A 17198-nucleotide genomic window follows, 5' to 3' on the forward strand; every position below is an offset into this window, starting at 1 on the left:
CGTCCTCCCAAGAGTGCCGCACACTTTGGTTGTTTGGCTGCCACACAGTCCAGCCGGCGACACGTGAAACACACTTCCCTGGATCACCCTCCCTGAACAAGGACAACAGCAGGACCGTTCACTCCCTAAAAGTCGGCACAATGGTCTTCAGGAAGACAAGTCCAACATGCATATTCACACAGTCATCGGTCCCTATCCAGTGATGGACTTTGTGTGTCTCGCCATACGATAGGCTTGGCAGCGGCATTTCTTGTCAACTCTCCTTGAGTGGGTTCTCTCTAGTCGTGGGGGTACCTCTCACTACAGCGTCAGTGACAGCCCGGTGACCGTACCTTTGACCGTTTTTTTTTGTCTTCTCTTTTTCAGTTCATGGTATAACAGCATCTACTCTGCTTAGATCTGCCTCGCCCACCTCTCAGACCCTTTACGTCCCGCAAGTCTTCTCCACGTTCATTCATCGATCTCTTTACCCGGATCCCTCTCTCTTCGGACGCACTGAAACCCTTTTCGCGTGTCACTTGCTTCGCCCCTTTATTCAGACCTGTCCTCTCATTGTGGAGCTATTGTCCCTTGAGCTACCCTTTGCGAGTCCCGTTGCACCCGAGTCCAAACATCTGGTACCACTATCCAACTCAAAAGCTCACCATAAGCAACAGAGCCGTCAGCACTCACGTCGACCACGCTATCGACTCGACCCCCTCACCAATCACTTTCTACGTAGTTTTGATCATCCAGGCACTTTTTGTTCACTTCTGGGAGTGTTCATGCATCTTGGATTTTGTCACAGCTTATCTCTATCCAACAGCTCACAGAATGGGTGCCAACAACTCAACAATCGATGCCAATCTCCCTATATTCTCTCAACAACTTGGAAAAATCACAATCAAACCCCTCAAACCGCACCCATCCTCGCTCCGCTCAAGCCGAGAGGCAAATGAAACGGCCGCTGCTTCCATCGGCCACAGCCAAGATCGTGTTGCCTCCGATTCACCAGAGATCCTGTCACCCAAGGCCCCATCCCGGCCGAGGTGGCTCCCTCCAGTGGAGAGCCGGGAGACTGTAAAATCACAAGCGTTTCAGATCGATGGCTGGCGGATCGTTGATGGTTCGGACGAGATCTACGAGTCGATCGACACTGAAAGAACGAGTTACCCTCAAGCCACGTCTTTCAACTCACAAATCGATGCAGAATATTCTGATCTGGACATAAAGCCTTCGCTGGCGGAAATTGATGACGCCTTGGCCGTATATCAGGAAGATTCACCACTAAGTCATCAAAAGACTGGTTCAAATCTCCCAATTGTCTTGGATTCTCCACCAGCCAGAGCTAAACGCTCTCTATCTGTGTCGCCCGCGCAAAAGAATAAACGGCGTCTCCTCCCCACAAAGCGCGCCGTCGAAATTGCCGATCAGAAATGCGACACGTTCGGCGAAAACGAAGCCAATGCGTCAGAACCCCAGGCATCGACATATCGCCAAGCAGAATTTGGATTCTTCAATCCATTCCCTAATGGCTTTCCGCTCGACGAGGAAGATTGGTTACGTCCAGACCCTCACCCTGGCTCGTGTCTCTACCAAGACTCGGAGGACGAGGATGAAGGGTACTGGTCGAAGATAATTAGTCCAGCGAACTCTGGCGAAGGGGGCACGTCGGAGGAACAACGAACGCGCCTTAATGAACTACTATCGAGACACCACCAACCGAAACCTAAACAGAGGGAAATAAAAGAGGAAACATCCAATATCGAGCTAGATGAAGAACAGAAGTTCCTGGATCTAGCCCGCGAACACATGCACAGATATCAAGAAGAAGGAGCAGAGCGGAGTCGACAGCTACGAGAGAAGGCCTTGCGGCGGCGTGGACTTCTTACAAACTCTGAAAGAGGCTCGGATTCGGAGTACAGTAGGACAATATCTGATACGGATGTCGACCACGACAACGATTCAACTACCGGCCTTTTTTCCGACGACAACGGCCACGCCGACGAACCCCGGGACCTTGCACAGCACAGTAAAAACTCAGAGTCGAGGGAGAGGGGCGACAAATCGAAGTAGGTCAGAGGCAAGCAATCCTTATCACGATGAAGACTAATCAATGGTAGGACAGTCCAGAGGACAGACGTATTAGCCGGCGCAAGGAATCCTCCTAATTGGATACAAAGCCAGCCATTAAGTGATGACCGGGATGCTAAGATCGGTCGCGACAAATTGGGGGCCATACCCTTGGGCGATGATCATTTACGTGAGGCTAAAAGAGCTATTCGTCCTGGGCTTGCGGCGAAGGGAAGCGTGAGCACCCCTCCCCCAAGCAGACAGTTCATCGCAGATGACGGGAACTGTAGAGCTCGTCGGCAGAATCCTCTTCCTGAGAGACCTGATGGTTCCACGATATATGCAGAGTGCAATAGAGAACAGCAATTGAGTGCTACGCCAGAACACCACGCCCCTCGACACTTGAAGTGCAACACCGAGCAACAGCCACAAATCAGTGCTACAGAGATCAGTGCTATAGAGAACGAGACACCTCTATATTTGGGGCGCAACACAGTGCAGCAATCGCAGATTGGACCCGGTGCTGAGAATGAAACTTGTAGGATATACCCACGGCCTCTATCCAGTCATGAGACAGATACAGCGGAGAGAGGAGCTATCAACGAAGAAAAACGCAACCCCAAGCCGTTGACTCGGCCTCTTTCTGGACTTGAGGCGCTTGCAGCGAAAAGAGTCACCGTCAGTGACAGTGAAAGTACTTCCAGGCCCCTCGATCGAGTCCTCTCCCAACCCCAGAAACTTCCACGAAAACGCGATCTGGTGCCTCCTGATCCCAGGGCGACAGAATCCCAGCCATCTGGAGAACACACCGCGCCGCCGTCTGCCCTTGGTCCCCGTCGAAATCAAGGCTTGACGCTTCCCAAGAACTTTGACCAACTCTCCGAAGAAGAAAAAGATGTGATTGTCCAGCACGAGATTGCAAAGGAGAGAAAGCGAGACCTGGATGCGCTTGGAGGCGTGTTTTGGACGTTTGCGCAATTACGGTGCTTCTCGGATCGCGAAATCACCGAGAGAACCATGCAAACGGAAACAAACGAGCTTTACGACATTGGGAGGTTCATCTCGCTCGTGATCGAGCAGGGAAAGCCCGGCAAAATGCGACGGACGCGGGTCCAGGACATTCGCGACAACATCCGAAGGCGCGTTCAGAAGGCGGCAGAGAGCTTAGAGGAGCCCAGCGACGTTGCAGTCATGACGGAGATGCGACGGACATTCAGTCAGAAGCATATTGATTTTATCAACGACGAAACACCAAAGGTCCAGAAGGAGATCGACCATTGGGGAGGGCTGAGGAGTGAGCGCAAAAGCCGGCGGCACAGCATTAGGCCGAGAGAGCACAGGAAAAAGGAGCGGCCGAGCGTGCGAACAGAAAAGAAGTCTAGTAAGAAACAAGTCCGATTCGTGGAAGACGGGACTCGAGCTGCCCGGGACAAGCGGCCGATGAGTAGGGCGAGAGCAGTTGATGGTCGACAAGCGCAGTCTGACAATCGAGAAGAAATCATCAACAAGCTGAAAGCCCAGCTGAGGTTTTTTGAAACGGCCGACCAAGACGAAGTCGCCGAACTTCAGAGTCAAGTTGCCGAGATCGAAGCAGAGCTTGAGCTCGCCACCCAATATCGCCATGACAACGACGAGGAAAGCGAAGAAGATGACGGCGCCGACTTTGTGTTTGGAGCTGGGCAAAATGCGCAATCGGTGTCGCAGGGATCAGCCATGGATCAGAGTCAAAATCGGGAGTCCTTCACAGAAGAGAAAAAGGATATTGCCGAAATCAAGCGTTTGGAAGATGGGTGTCAGAGAGACTCAGCGCCTCATGGCCCAACTCCCAGTCAACAGCAACGCGACCCTGAACTCCTTGGGCAAATGCGGATGAAAAGGAGCCAGGCCATGCAGAGCCAGGGTTTTGACCCGGAGCTCTTACGGCAGATGCAACTGAGGAGAGAGCAGCAACTCGAGGCATTGACAGACCCGACAATTATCGATCGCGCCACCGCAGGAGAATCGGACAGCGAGACCGAGCTGGGGTCTGAGGACGCTTCCGACGGAGATCGAGGCGAGAATGACCAAGTTTTCAGGTACACGGTCTGGGGTGTGTTCAGGGGGGTCGAGATCTACAAAGACGCCGATCACTATTACTTTCTGAAGACGTACGACGCGGCAAAGGCGCAGGACAAGGTCCGTGAGATCGTCACCGGTGTTCATCGGTACGCGGCGTCGGCGACTGGGATCGAGGTCAGTCGGGTGAGCATGAAAACGGAGCTGAAGTACGAGTTGATGGAGCAGCATATCGCGCTGGGTGACGACGAGACCGTCCAGGCCAAAGTCTGGATCGAGCGAGACCTGGTGGATTTGGGCCAGAAGGTCTTTCGCGCGGCCAAACGACAAAGAGCCGTGAAACAAGCCGCGACGTTTGCGGTGTATTGGGAGAAGACCATTACTCCTGTCGTCCGCCGCGATGGAGAAACCGAGACCGAGGCCGACCGTGGCCGCGGCTCCGACGAGCTTGACGACGTGTTCAGCGAGTTTGCAGAGGACAGAGCCCAGGTCGCCGCCGCCATTGCCGCGGCGCCCGTGACGATCTTCATCCCGCAAGATGAGATTGAACACTTCACAACGCCGATCCTGGCCAACCGCCACGCCAAGGCGGTGTACCTGGAGTGGCACAATACCTTTTTGCCTGGTTGGCAGGACGAGGGATATCGGCGGCTCGAGGAGGAGTCGATGGAGCAGTACCTGGAGACGCTGGGCGACTGGGGCCTCTTTGTGCGCGAAGAGAGCTTTGAGCGTGTGGAGAAGGGTGGCGGGCGCGGCGGGCGCGGCGGGCACGGCGGGCACGGCGGCCAAAGACGGGTCGAGGAGAAGATTCGAGTGTGGGTTAAGAAGATTGCGGTTAAGGGGCCGGGCAATTGACATGATATTGATATTGACATTGAGGTTCACAGTGAGGTTGTATGGTTTGTGGCTACCGGGAGATTTGGGATCTTAGACGCTCTCTCGACAAGTCGACAGACAAGATTACAGCAAAAAGGAAGTGAATCAATTGTTTCTCAGAGCTTGCCGACCGAGGGCGAAGGATGGATGGCTCGACATATCGCGATATTGACTTTTCTGGGTGCAAGATGGTGGCGGTTCCCAGGAAGGGGAGAAGAAGACACGGACAGACTCTGCCTACCATACCACACCATACAGTTCCATACAATACCATGCCATGCAAAACCTCACTTTGAGATGAGAAGGGCACCCAAAGAAAGAAAGGAAGGAAGGAAGGAAGGTCATTTGCTGGCTTGCGCCTGGTGTAGTAGTCTGCGTGTAGACTCTAGAGTTCTAGAGTCAAAGGGTCTAAAACGTGGTAGCGGTACGAGTGACGACGGGACGAATTTATCAAGAGGACAAGGAACAAGACAGGTATAAGTTCAAGGAGAGGAAGAGGAAGAGGAAGAGGAAGACAACAGGGGCAATTACCAATCCAGAGATGGAAAGATCTAAAGAACCAACGAGTAGGTGTCTGTCTCGGTGGATGGGAATGTCGTCACCGTCACTGTCATCATCACTCTCATCGTCGTTCAAGTACATTCAGCGGATGAGATGAGGTGAGGTGAGATGGAGTGAAACAACATCACGGAACAAGAAGAAATGTGTTGTCGTGCCTATGCCCATCCATACTCATACTAACACATGATATTCTGAGTATTTTCTGGGGAGTGGGTGGTACAGGTACATGACGGTGAAATCGATAATAATAATAATACATAAAACATAAAACACGTATAGATATAGATATCTCCGTGCGGAAGCGCCCAATCCATGTGCAGTCGCTGCTGGTCGATTTGTAACTTACTTGGATATTGCTAGCGAAATATTCCATCCTTTCTGCGCCAACGTGGATTGACCGGACCGGAGACGCTATGCCAGCGTCCAATATCCAATTTCCATCCATTCTTGACCTGGCCTGACCTGTCCTATCCTGTCCTGACCAATCCAACATAATCCGATGCTATTCAAGCCCATCCGATCCAAGGTAATTCATTGCAGTCCAGTCCAGTCCAGTCCAGCTCCGCCCGACCCCGCAATAGTCTGACGTAGAAGTCTCCCCTGTCTACCGAGAACAGTAGTCCTCCTCCCCGGTCTGAGCGGCGTCAAACTCCCACAACAGTTTGTCGGCGTCTTCGCGGGCCTGCGCGCGCCACGCGATCCACGGCATGACGGCGTACGCCAGCAGCACCATGGCGTAGATGGGCGCCGAGGACACGACGTCCCGCCCGGCGATGTACATGTCGACGCCGTCGCCCCACGACCACCAAAACCCGGTCTGTGGGGCGCGAGAGGAGACGAGGTGTCCGACCAGGCTGCCGGCCAGTTCGGCGGCGAGGAGCCACACGAGGGCGAGGGCGCCGACGAGCAGCGCCGTTGGGGGCGGCGAAGTCAGGAGACCGAGGAGTTTGGTGGTCAGACTCTTATTATCACCACCGCCGCCATTCTTGGCAGTCGTCGCGGGTCGAGTCTTGGGGTCCGCGGACGACGGAGACGACGACTCGAGATTCCACACCGTCACCTGCGCGGCCTGCCACACCACCATCAGCATGATGGGCATCTCGACGAGTTCGGCGTACCGCGCGCCCAGCAGCGGGTGCAGGTACGGCACGCGGATGGAGCCGAGGATGAGGCCCGAGAGGGCGACGAGGGAGAAGTAGACGAGCGAGAGGGGGAGGGTTTGTTGAAGGACGCCCATTGTTGTTTTGTTCGTGCCTTGCTCTTGTTCTGCTTTGTTTCCTGATATGGTGGTTTAAAAGGGAGTATGGAGGTTTCCGATTGATTTCGGATATTGAGAGGATATTTCAGTGATTTTGATCGGGAGTAGTATTGGTGTTGGTGTTGATATTGATATTGATATTTGTGTCGGTGGTGTTGGTGCTGGTGTTTATGTTGATGTGAGTGATGTGTTCGTTCTTTGCGCAAAGAATATCTTCTTCTTCTGCTTGCTTTTGTTTGTCTTGGTTGTCTGTACTTGTACTTGTGTCTGTAAGTTGATAAACCCACCCACCTCTCCAATGTCGCAGCACCCCCCCCGCGAACTTATGTACCAGGGGACGTGGTGTGGTGTGCAACCCGTAATTTGTACGAATAACCTTTTTTTCTTACCCATCAAGAGACACGACACACAAGGTAAAAGTCACGAGGGAGGGATTTTTTTTCCCCACAAACCAATTGGCAATGTACAACAAGGAGGGACCAGGTATGGCATGTGTTATGGGATGGCATGTTTCTCACGCCACCACCACCACCACCATCCACTTTCTTGACAAGAACTTTCTGGTGGTGTTTTCATCTCTCTTTCTTTCGTTGGAAGAGAAAGAGAGTATATCGCATCTTACCTCACAAGTACTTGCATGAGAAGAAACGATTCGTGTCTCCCTTGGACAGGCATCAATGGTCTTTTGAGTTGATCGTGGAACATTGTGAGTAGAAAAATCCCCTCATTATTCCTTTCCACAGCCTTGCCAAGCCCGTATTCTCCCCCCTTCGCTCGCTCTCCTCCGATTGGGCTTGGCTTGGCTTGGCTTGGCAGCCTTGCGTCAAATTCGCCCGATTTCATGCCGAGGTTTTGACTACAACTATTACTCGACATCACACCATAATCATCATCAGGCCAACAAAGGGCTCTCACACTCTTCCTGTTACTAAGACATACAAGTAGGCAAAACGAAAGTGCCGCGCTGTGCAGCAACGCTTGCGGGTGGTTGGATCCTTCAACTGATGTGGATGGGCGGGAGGTCCAATCATGGATACCTTACAAGTAGGCATTACCCGGACTGGTACCTGACACGTACATTGGTATGGTAGTGCAGGGCATGAAAGGAAGCGTTTCTTCGTGAATCACAAGTTACATGTATCCTCGGTGTTGACTCCCCGTACAAGTACTTGTGTATCTATGGCGATATAGTCTCCCCATGGATGTGGATATGATGCCGAAGCATGTGTACTTGATACTTGTATTCCATCCAGTCTCTTTGCCAATGTTGTGCTCCCGGTGTTTGGCAAATCCTCATCCTGGTCTATCCTTGAACAAATAAAAGAACAAGGACTTGAACAGGTATCCTGTAAACAATGGCTTGGGACTCACGGGTATCTATCTCCATGGACTGGACTGGATTGGACTACTTGTAGACTTGATTATTGATTAAATACAAGTACAAGTACCTAGGGTATCGTGGATGCCGGTAGGTAGGTCCTGATGTTGACACGCCTTCCCCTGCCACTTGCATCCCGACACTGGAATCAATCGACCAAAAACACTGTGCATCCCTGGCTGGCACTGAGCTCCACAGATCCCGCAAAAGGTCGAGTCCATACAAGTTCAAGGATGGAGGACAAGGATGTGGACGAAGACGAGGATGAGGATGAGGATGAGTAATCGTAGCTCTCCCGCATCGTCCGACTTACCCCTTGTGTCGCCTCGTCTTCCTCCCCTTCGCATCAGACGCAAGGATACTCCTCCCCCCATCAGCCGTGACCCTGCCCCGAATCTGGACCCGAGCATACCCGTCCTGCAAAGGTCTGAAATCCACCCTGCCCACACCCTCATCCAGGTCAAAGCACGCTTTGGGGCAAAACACCAATGCCTCCCCTTGGCCCAGTTGGACAATGGTCTTGAAGACACCGTCGTCCTTGTCGTTGTTACCGCCGCGGCCCCCGTCGCTGGCGTTCTTCGACCGAGCCAACCCCGCCAGGTGCTTCTTGAGAACCTTGTACCAGTCCGGCGACTGGAATTGGTGCACCACAGCGACATTGCACAGGTCGAGCAGCTTGGGCGAGATGGTGGGTTCCTGCGTCGCAATGACCACGCGCGTGGCCAGGTGGCGTTGTTGGCGGATGATCTGCACTAGATCCTCAGAGAATGCTTTGGCCGCCGGAGTCTCGGTCAAGAACTGTCCACAGTTAGGTTTTTTTTCCACTTCGTCATACCAAAGAGCAAGACTGTCACAAAGATACAAAGTACTTACCTTGTGCGCTTCGTCCAGGGCGATGATCAGCGGACTCTTGTCGCGCTGCCCCAAAAAGATTTGCAGAAAGATGGAGAAGAGCGTGCACGCGTCCGACTCGGTGATAAAGGGACAACTCAGGTCGACAATCAACATGGTTTGCGATCGGACTTTGATCCTGCCTGCGCGGTTTCGGACCGTCGGCGCCGCCGTCTCCTGCAAGAACCATTCGATCAAACTGTAGCGCATTTCGAGAAAGGCCAATTGTGACGGGGTCAACCCTTGGTTGGCCACTGCCTGCTTCATCGCGCGGTACTTGACCCCCGCTGTGGTGTCAGCGAGCGAGAGCTGCTTGAGCACCTTGTTCACGATGGCCATGTACAAAGGCGGGTTCTTCTCTTCGTTGTCGATGCCCATCAGCGCTTTCAGGTTGGCCACGTTGAGCTGTGTCTCACGGAACAGGAACGGGATGACCTCTGGCTTCGGCGTCCCCGGCGGCCAGTTCGGTAGGTTGTGGTAGAGGCTCGTCATGGCGGTCAGGTTCGAGGGGGACACGAGCACTTGGACCTGGATGCCGTGTGAGCTGAGGTAGGCCGCCTCGCAGATCTGGGTTGCGCTGGACGAAGTGAATTTGTCGTAGTGGAACACCAGGCCGGACATGGGCTTCGGGTTCGGTCCCATGCTGCTGTCGCCCATGAGCGCGTTCTCCAGTAAGCACGACATGGTGTGACTCTTGCCAGCGCCCTGTTGGCCACAGATGAATGCCGACCACGGATGCTGCATGTTGGCGTAGATCAGATTGTCCTCCTTCGGCAGGTCCTGTTGCGTCGTCACGGAGTCGGACCCATCGATGGCACGCGTTCGTAGTCCCAAGAGCCCGTATGCTGGAAGCACTGGGTCTTGGTCCTCTTTCCATGCGTTCAGCGATTGCTTCACTCGGCTGGAGAACAGGGGCATCGCCCCCAGCTCGCGAAGAGTGGCATGAGAAAGTTCGTCGCATTCATCCTCGGTGTCGTGTTCAGGCGCAAAGAGGGCCAGGTGTCTGACTGTCTCCTCGTCGAGGCTGTCATTACTGCTGGTTTGACTGTGGTTCGAAGACCTAGGGCTGTCAGAACTGATCTCGCAGTCCATTTTGGAGATGGTGGAATTTCAAATGTTGTAAGGGGAAGAGTTACAGCTGTCAGGAGAAGTAAATTATCCCAACACTTGCATTTCTTCACTTCGCTAGGCAGCGAAGATGGGCGAGCAAACAAGAACATAGAAAACACCCACATCAAACATTACTTTCACATCAAACCTTTCTTTGTATCGGGCGATGTTGCAGTGCTACCCTCAGCATAGATGCACTCTGCCTCCACCCAGCTGCGTTCGATGTCACTGGAAAGAAACAGAGGGAAACAAAAGGGCTGATAGTGTTACACAATGATTCGCGCATGTCAACAAACCTTGCCAAAGAGAGAGCTGACAGCAAAGATTTATCTCGATCCGCAGGTTCGGCTTGTTGAAAGAAACGGCATGACAGAAAGCTCTCCACAAATATGTACATATATGCACTTACCCGGCACTGAAACACGCGACGCCAACAATCAGTCATTGGCGGGCAACCAGATCTCAGACTCAGCACCAACATCAGCACCACGGTATCGTCTCGCAGCCCTCATCCCCCCCCCCCCCCCCCGGTTATTGAGCGAGAGTTCTCGAAAGGATGGAGGGTTTCTGGCCGTACGCAGTCCAGGGGAACAGCAGGCCTGAATACACTCAGCTCGTCGCATTTCTTTGAGAGCCCAGTTGATGGGACTCAATTCTTGGTTTCGTGCTTCACATTTGGCCTCCTTCGCCGCCCATGAGGTTTCTGCGCGCCCGGCTAACGTTTTTTCGTCAATGTCCCCGCGACATAGGGCAATGCACTCCATTCAAAGTTCGTCTTCAACTCGACGGCTTCCCAAGGAGCCGCTTTCCTCAACACGGCAGGCGTGTCGCGGTCCATATTGCAGCCAGCCAGGAAAAATTGCCAGCCGAGCAGGTGGTAGACGAGTTGCATCAAGCGGCCCAGAATGCTGCCGTTTTTGGTCCACGGATTACGGAAGTGCTCGACGATCATCAATTGTCCACCCGGTCGTAAGAGGGAATACAGTTCGTTGGCAGTTTGTTCTAGGTTGGGTACCGAGCAAAGGACTCTGACACATACGATGGTGTCGAAGATGCCATTGGGGGATGGTTTGACACCTTCCTTGGCCAGAGCGGCCAGCAACTCTGCCTTATCAGCAGTACTGCCGAGGATATGGTATTTGCCAGCAAGTTTGGCTTCGTTGATCCGAAGCTGCAGCGGGGCGTGAAGACCAGTCGTTGGCTCAGCACCGTATATGGCGCTAATATTGGGGTTGTCGGAGAACAACGACACGTAAGACCCTGATCCGGGCCCAATGTCCAGAACCACCCCATGAGCACGGGACAACAGGGGTGGAACTAGGAGGGCAGAGCCCTTGGGAGGGAGAGGCGGGTCGACGGGTGCTGAAGACTGCGTCAACACCATCGCCCTGTTTGACTCCTTTTCCTATTCTCTCGCAGAAAGTGACGGCTGGTTGCCCGACTTACCAGTAGCTTTAGTCCAGAACTTTGAGAAAGCATCGTCGCGCACTTTCTTGAGATTGGAAGACGAGGGCAGGTTGAACTGGAGAATATAGAACTGAAAGGCAGTCGTGATGAAAGCTACCACGTTCTGGGTCAGAAATGGGAAATTTTGGGCAGTGAGATGAATAGAGGAGAGGGAACCTACACAGGGCACTGGCATATAATAGGAATCCAGGTTCGATGAGACTGAACAGACGTTCTTGAAGGGGTGGCCACGGCATCTTGGGATGTAGCTAGAATTTTACTGGGCGGGCGGGTGAGGGTGACGTGAAAAACAGGGCGGAGAGGGGGAGACAAAGAGGAAGAGGAAGAGGAAACCGGCCATTGGAATATAATTACATATAATATATAATATAATGGGTCAGGTTGCCGAGGGCTGAGGAGGGGGGAAGCATTGTGTTCTTGGCCTCAGCCTCGCTGACTAAGGGACGACGAGGCTGTCAGCCTGATGTAATTCAGCCTTGTCTGTCTGTATGCCTTGCCACAAGCCAAACACACACAGGCGAGATGTACAGATTGACAGATTACGCCATTGATATAGGAATTTGGATAACTTCCCAAAGGAGCATGTCTTGTATACTTGATCCAGTGAGACTCCGGCTTCTCTCGGGGTTGGCAGGTTTCGGGGGGTTGGGGGGGGGAGCAACAAGCCACAGGGCGCACATTTGGAGGCGAGGCGAGGCGAGGGGTAAAATAATTATCATCATAGGGCATTCCCCAGCACGGCTCTACGGGTGGACAGCCACGTGATAGCCTAGCACCTGATGGGCTATCCTATCTCACAGATCTTATCAAAGGACCACCCCGCACCAATCATCCCTTCTCTCCTCCCAATCACCACCACGCCTGCTGACACCATTTTCGATTTTGCAAAGCATGATCCCCTCCAGCTATGATACAGCATTACTAACTGCTCTGCTAGGGGTGCGCAAATGGACGTTTTCTCCCGATCGACCCCCACCATCCCGCCTGGCTTGTTCCGCTATAATGTCTGATATCACCATTGCTGGTCCTCGCTCACCTCCCTCTGTCTGTTCGTCCAACCTCGTGACAATCGCCTACCAAAACTTGTCAGTTCTGCAGTTGCTGTCGCTGCAGCTCCTGTCGAGGTAGGTAGGGTGCAGAAGGAGAAACAGGAGGAGAGAGAAAACGAAAACCTGGAGTGACACAGGAAGGTTTTTTTCTTGTCGGGAGCCAAAAAGTGGATGAAGCCATGGCATCTTCAGGTTCAAGAAGAGAAGAGCAGGATTCTTCCTCGACAACACTTCCTCCAAAGAGCTCGTGGAAATCACGGCTTCAAAGGCAGCGATTGCGCATAAATGGCCGCCTCTCTGCCCTTCATGCCAGTATACCATATCTTCGAAAGCTCCCCCTCCCAGTCATCTTGATTGTCACGTTGCTCATCGTGGTCAACCTCGTGGTCTGGGCAATATGCGGCCTGATCCTGTCTACACACACCCATCTTCTCTCTACGGCTGCCTTGGCTTACACGCTAGGTCTCCGACATGCACTGGACGCCGACCACATTTCTGCCATCGACCTGATGACCCGCCGGCTCATAGCTACGGGCCAGAGACCAGTGACGGTAGGGACCTTCTTCAGCCTGGGCCACAGCACCATCGTCATCATAACCTCGATCGTCGTGGCAGCCACCGCGGCAGGCATCGCCGGACGCTTCGACAGCTTCGGCACCGTCGGTGGCATCATCGGGACTTCTGTCTCCGCGGCGTTCTTGATCCTCCTGGGCATCATGAACGCCTACATCCTGTACAAGCTAGTCGTGCAGATTAGGAAGGTCATCCGCCTGCAGCCGGAGCAGGAGGCTGTGGAGGCCTGGAAGATCGAGGGCGGCGGCTGTCTCTTCCGGGTGCTGAAGAAGATGTTCAAGCTCATCGACCGACCGTGGAAGATGTATCCTCTGGGCGTGCTCTTTGGCATGGGCTTTGACACGAGCTCCGAGATCGCCCTCCTGGGCATCAGCAGCATCCAGGGGGCAAAAGGCACTAGCATCTGGCTGATCCTCATCTTTCCCGTCCTGTTCACGGCGGGCATGTGCCTCGTCGACACAATAGATGGCGCGTTGATGATGAGTCTGTATGTTGCCCCGATGGGCATGGGCCTGGACGAGACAAGCAAGAAGGACCGCTCAGGGGAAGAGGTCACTCGGCACGGAGTTCCAGAGCAAATCCTCACGACGCCGGACGAGCCGCTGGTTCTCATAGACGTGGAACAATCAGGTCACACGCAGGCAGCGATATCAGAACAGCCTTATCAACAAGATGACCCTGCTACAACCGCGACAACAACAACAACGGCACGGGTGAAGAATCCCCTCACCTTCCTGTACTATTCGATCGTGCTGACCACGCTGACCGTGCTATGCGCCATTATCATCGGCATGCTGCAGCTGCTCTCGCTGATCCTCAACGTCGCCTCCCCGAAGGGCGCCTTCTGGGACGGCGTCGCCAAGGCCGGCGATCTGTACGAGGTCATCGGCGGCGCCATCTGCGGCAGCTTCGTCGTCGTCGGCGGCATCAGTGTGCTGTGCTACCGGCCTTGGAGGAGGTGGGTTGACCGGGAGAGGGCGCGCCTCAGAGCTGCAGCTGGCGATGATGATGACGATGACGATAACGACGACGACATGGCACGGCGCGCTCAAAGTCTCGCGAACGGTTCTAGAGGAGGAGATGGAGACGATCTGGAGCAAGGTGCCGTCTTCGTCCGCGAGGCAGAGCTAGTCCACGTAGATGGCAAGACTGCACTCGCCCACCGACATAGAGTGGGCGGCAAGCCGTTCGACTCCGGCTCTGCTGGTTCGACAGCGCCTGGCGGGGGCCCAAGTGGCAGCGGAGCGGGTTCGTCGTAGACCCTGCGACGTATGGCCTACCACAGCTCACTGAGTCGTGAGAGACTGAATGATCGCAGGGATGATGGCCGATCACCGAACCGGATCGCTCTGTAATGAATACATAGCGTTCCAACGTCTGACTGGATCCATACCAGCTAGTAGTCAGTCATTCACACAGCGGACCCCTGACAACGTATTCACATGAAACAAAAGGATATTCGCGAAAACCGAGAAGAGAGGCCTGGTCCATACCACATTCAGAGACAAAATCCCAAGATTCATCATGATGCATTCATATAAAAAGAGGCACGGACGGCGCCCCCCCCCTCCCCCAAATTTATATAGGCCCTGATAACCGATATAGAAAGAATTACACCAGTTCCTGACGCCACGGGTCCCTGATAACCAAAAATAAGACCCGGGGAAAATGGCTCGTTCATATTCTATAGATTTCGTGCGTGTCCATAAAAATTTCCCTCAAGTCCTTCGTACCAGGCGCAAGTTCCAAGCATGCGATAAGATGTGTGTGTTCTCCCCATAACAAAAGAATTCGTGATGGACAAGGATTGACGATGGTGCGTGATGGACACTCCAATATTCCATGCGTTGCCCTCCGCTGAGACCTCCTCGGGGTGCTGGCATCCAAAATCAAACTGAAACCTTGGTACCGTCATCCTCTGACCGTCAGAATCCCGTAGAGGACGAAAGCGATACCTGGCTCATCCCGTTGGTCAAGGCGCCATTAACACCATTTTCGGGCGGCAAACGGTTGTTGGCGCCATTGCCATTGCGCAATTCGTCTCGTGCCGCCACCGCAGAAAACGCCTGCTCCAGCATTCCCGCACTCGCGGCCACAAAGCCCAAATAAGGCGGACTGGGCTGGAGTACACGACTCAAATACTCGGGATGGAACTGTACACCTACAAAGAAGGGGTGGTCTTTCAATTCCATGACTTCCATACGCTCACCCTTGTCGTCTTTGCCAACAAATGACAAGCCGGCATCGGATAGGCGGGTGATGTATTCGGGGTTCACTTCGTAGCGATGACGGTGTCGCTCATGGATGCTAGGTTCATTGTTGTAGAGCTTCCGCAGTCGCGACCACTGTGTATTCTCCTGAAAGATTGTCGGGCGCAGGCCCAGTCGCATGTTGCCGCCCATGGTCGTCTTGTCGATTTCCGGCATGAAGATGACCACGGGGTCCGGCGTTTGTGCATCTAGTTCGACCGAGCCAGCCGACTTCAGACCGCACACGTTGCGAGCATACTCAACAACAGCGACCTGCATACCCAGGCATATGCCGAGATATGGTTTGGGCTTTGTTCGAGCCCAGTTGGCAGCTGCAATCATCCCTTCAGTCCCGCGATGTCCGAATCCACCGGGGACAAGGACACCGTCGGCTGTGCATAGTTCATGCCATGCCTTGTGGTATTTCTCTGGGTTCGAATCCAAAGTGGATTTTTCGAGGTCGCTTGCGTCAACCCAAACAAGGTTGAGTTTGCGCCGGCACGCCATAGCACTGTGTTCCAGAGCCTTGATGACCGAGAGATAAGAGTCGTGGAGGTTTGTGTATTTGCCGACCAAGGCAATATTGACCTTCTCCGATTCCAAGAAGCGATCTTGTGACGTTGTCAAGCGCTGCCATTCCCGCCATATCTGCTGGCCCTTTATGACCAACGAAGGAGCAATCTTGTAAACGTCTAGACGGAAGAGCTCGCGGAGCTGGTCAGGCAGACCCTGTTCTTTGAGCAGCTGTGGCACATGATATGTCGACTCGACGTCATGGACGGCCAGGACTTGTGATGGCTCAACTTGACAGAACATGGCAATCTTGTTGGTTGTGACCTCTACGAGCTGGTCCCGGCAACGGCATGCAATCTGGTCATCGTCAGTCTCTAGCTAGGAGAAGGCTCAGGAAGAATCTGGATTACCAAGTCAGGTGCCAGACCAGCCGAGCGAGCATCCCGAATGGCTTGCTGTGTAGGCTTCGTCTTTTGCTCACTGCCAATGACCGGCACCAGCGAAACGTGAATATGTATGAAATTGTCACGACCTGCTCTTCTTCGCAATTGCCGCATGGCCTCAATAAAGGGCGCACTTTCAATGTCACCTACCGTCCCACCTAGCTCGATGATGCACACATCCGGCTGTTCCTTTGTATCATCCACTGGGATTCTTGCCACTCTTTCAATCCAGTCCTGAATTGCATTTGTGATGTGAGGGACCACCTGGACTGTCTTACCAAGGTAGTCACCTCTCCTCTCACGCTCAATAACCTGCTGATACACTTTTCCAGTTGTGATGCTATTCTCAAAGGTCAAGGTCACGTTCAGGTATCGCTCGTAGTTTCCGAGATCGAGGTCGACCTCGCCGCCATCGTCCAGGACAAAACACTCCCCATGCCTACACAATAGTTAGACGGCCATCTGACGGCATAACCAAAGTTTGCATACTCGGTTGGGGCCATAGTTCCTGCATCCACATTCAGGTATGGGTCGATTTTGATCGCCGTCACCTTCAGACCGACGGTCTTGAGCAGAAGACCCGTGGACGATGCGATTATCCCCTTGCCGATCCCACTGATCACGCCACCGCTCACCAGAACGTACTTCATCCTGACCAAGTGTGTGTGTGTGTGTGTGTGTTGTGTGTGTGTGCTGACCACTACCGAGAGTGAGACTGACCGA

General features: G+C 53.6%; 6 protein-coding genes across 6 annotated transcripts; 2 read left to right on the plus strand and 4 right to left on the minus strand.

Moving 5' to 3' along the window:
* Positions 1-813: 813 nt before the first annotated feature.
* Positions 814-4962, plus strand: AYO21_05283 (hypothetical protein; the record flags this gene model as incomplete). Its single annotated transcript, XM_022655253.1, has 2 exons — positions 814-2051; positions 2103-4962. 2 exons carry the CDS (start codon positions 814-816, stop codon positions 4960-4962), a joined length of 4098 nt encoding a protein of 1365 aa, XP_022512534.1.
* A 1186-nt stretch (positions 4963-6148) lies between these two features.
* Positions 6149-6781, minus strand: AYO21_05284 (hypothetical protein; the record flags this gene model as incomplete). Its single annotated transcript, XM_022655254.1, has 1 exon — positions 6149-6781. The coding sequence occupies one exon, from the start codon at positions 6779-6781 to the stop codon at positions 6149-6151; it is 633 nt and encodes a 210-aa protein (XP_022512535.1).
* Positions 6782-8489: 1708 nt separating this feature from the next.
* AYO21_05285 (hypothetical protein) lies at positions 8490-10163 on the minus strand (the record flags this gene model as incomplete). The annotated part of the gene is made up of 2 exons (XM_022655255.1): positions 8490-8978; positions 9054-10163. 2 exons carry the CDS (start codon positions 10161-10163, stop codon positions 8490-8492), a joined length of 1599 nt encoding a protein of 532 aa, XP_022512536.1.
* Positions 10164-10896: 733 nt separating this feature from the next.
* On the minus strand, positions 10897-11884 carry AYO21_05286 (hypothetical protein; the record flags this gene model as incomplete). Its single annotated transcript, XM_022655256.1, has 3 exons — positions 10897-11543; positions 11628-11741; positions 11809-11884. 3 exons carry the CDS (start codon positions 11882-11884, stop codon positions 10897-10899), a joined length of 837 nt encoding a protein of 278 aa, XP_022512537.1.
* A 992-nt stretch (positions 11885-12876) lies between these two features.
* AYO21_05287 (hypothetical protein) lies at positions 12877-14529 on the plus strand (the record flags this gene model as incomplete). The annotated part of the gene is made up of 1 exon (XM_022655257.1): positions 12877-14529. The coding sequence occupies one exon, from the start codon at positions 12877-12879 to the stop codon at positions 14527-14529; it is 1653 nt and encodes a 550-aa protein (XP_022512538.1).
* Positions 14530-15195: 666 nt separating this feature from the next.
* Positions 15196-17125, minus strand: AYO21_05288 (CTP synthase; the record flags this gene model as incomplete). The annotated part of the gene is made up of 3 exons (XM_022655258.1): positions 15196-16389; positions 16443-16914; positions 16965-17125. 3 exons carry the CDS (start codon positions 17123-17125, stop codon positions 15196-15198), a joined length of 1827 nt encoding a protein of 608 aa, XP_022512539.1.
* Between the last annotated feature and the right edge of the window lie 73 nt (positions 17126-17198).

The sequence above is a fragment of the Fonsecaea monophora genome (genome assembly GCF_001642475.1).
Source record: "Fonsecaea monophora strain CBS 269.37 chromosome Unknown Scaff32, whole genome shotgun sequence".
Classification (NCBI taxonomy): domain Eukaryota; kingdom Fungi; phylum Ascomycota; class Eurotiomycetes; order Chaetothyriales; family Herpotrichiellaceae; genus Fonsecaea; species Fonsecaea monophora.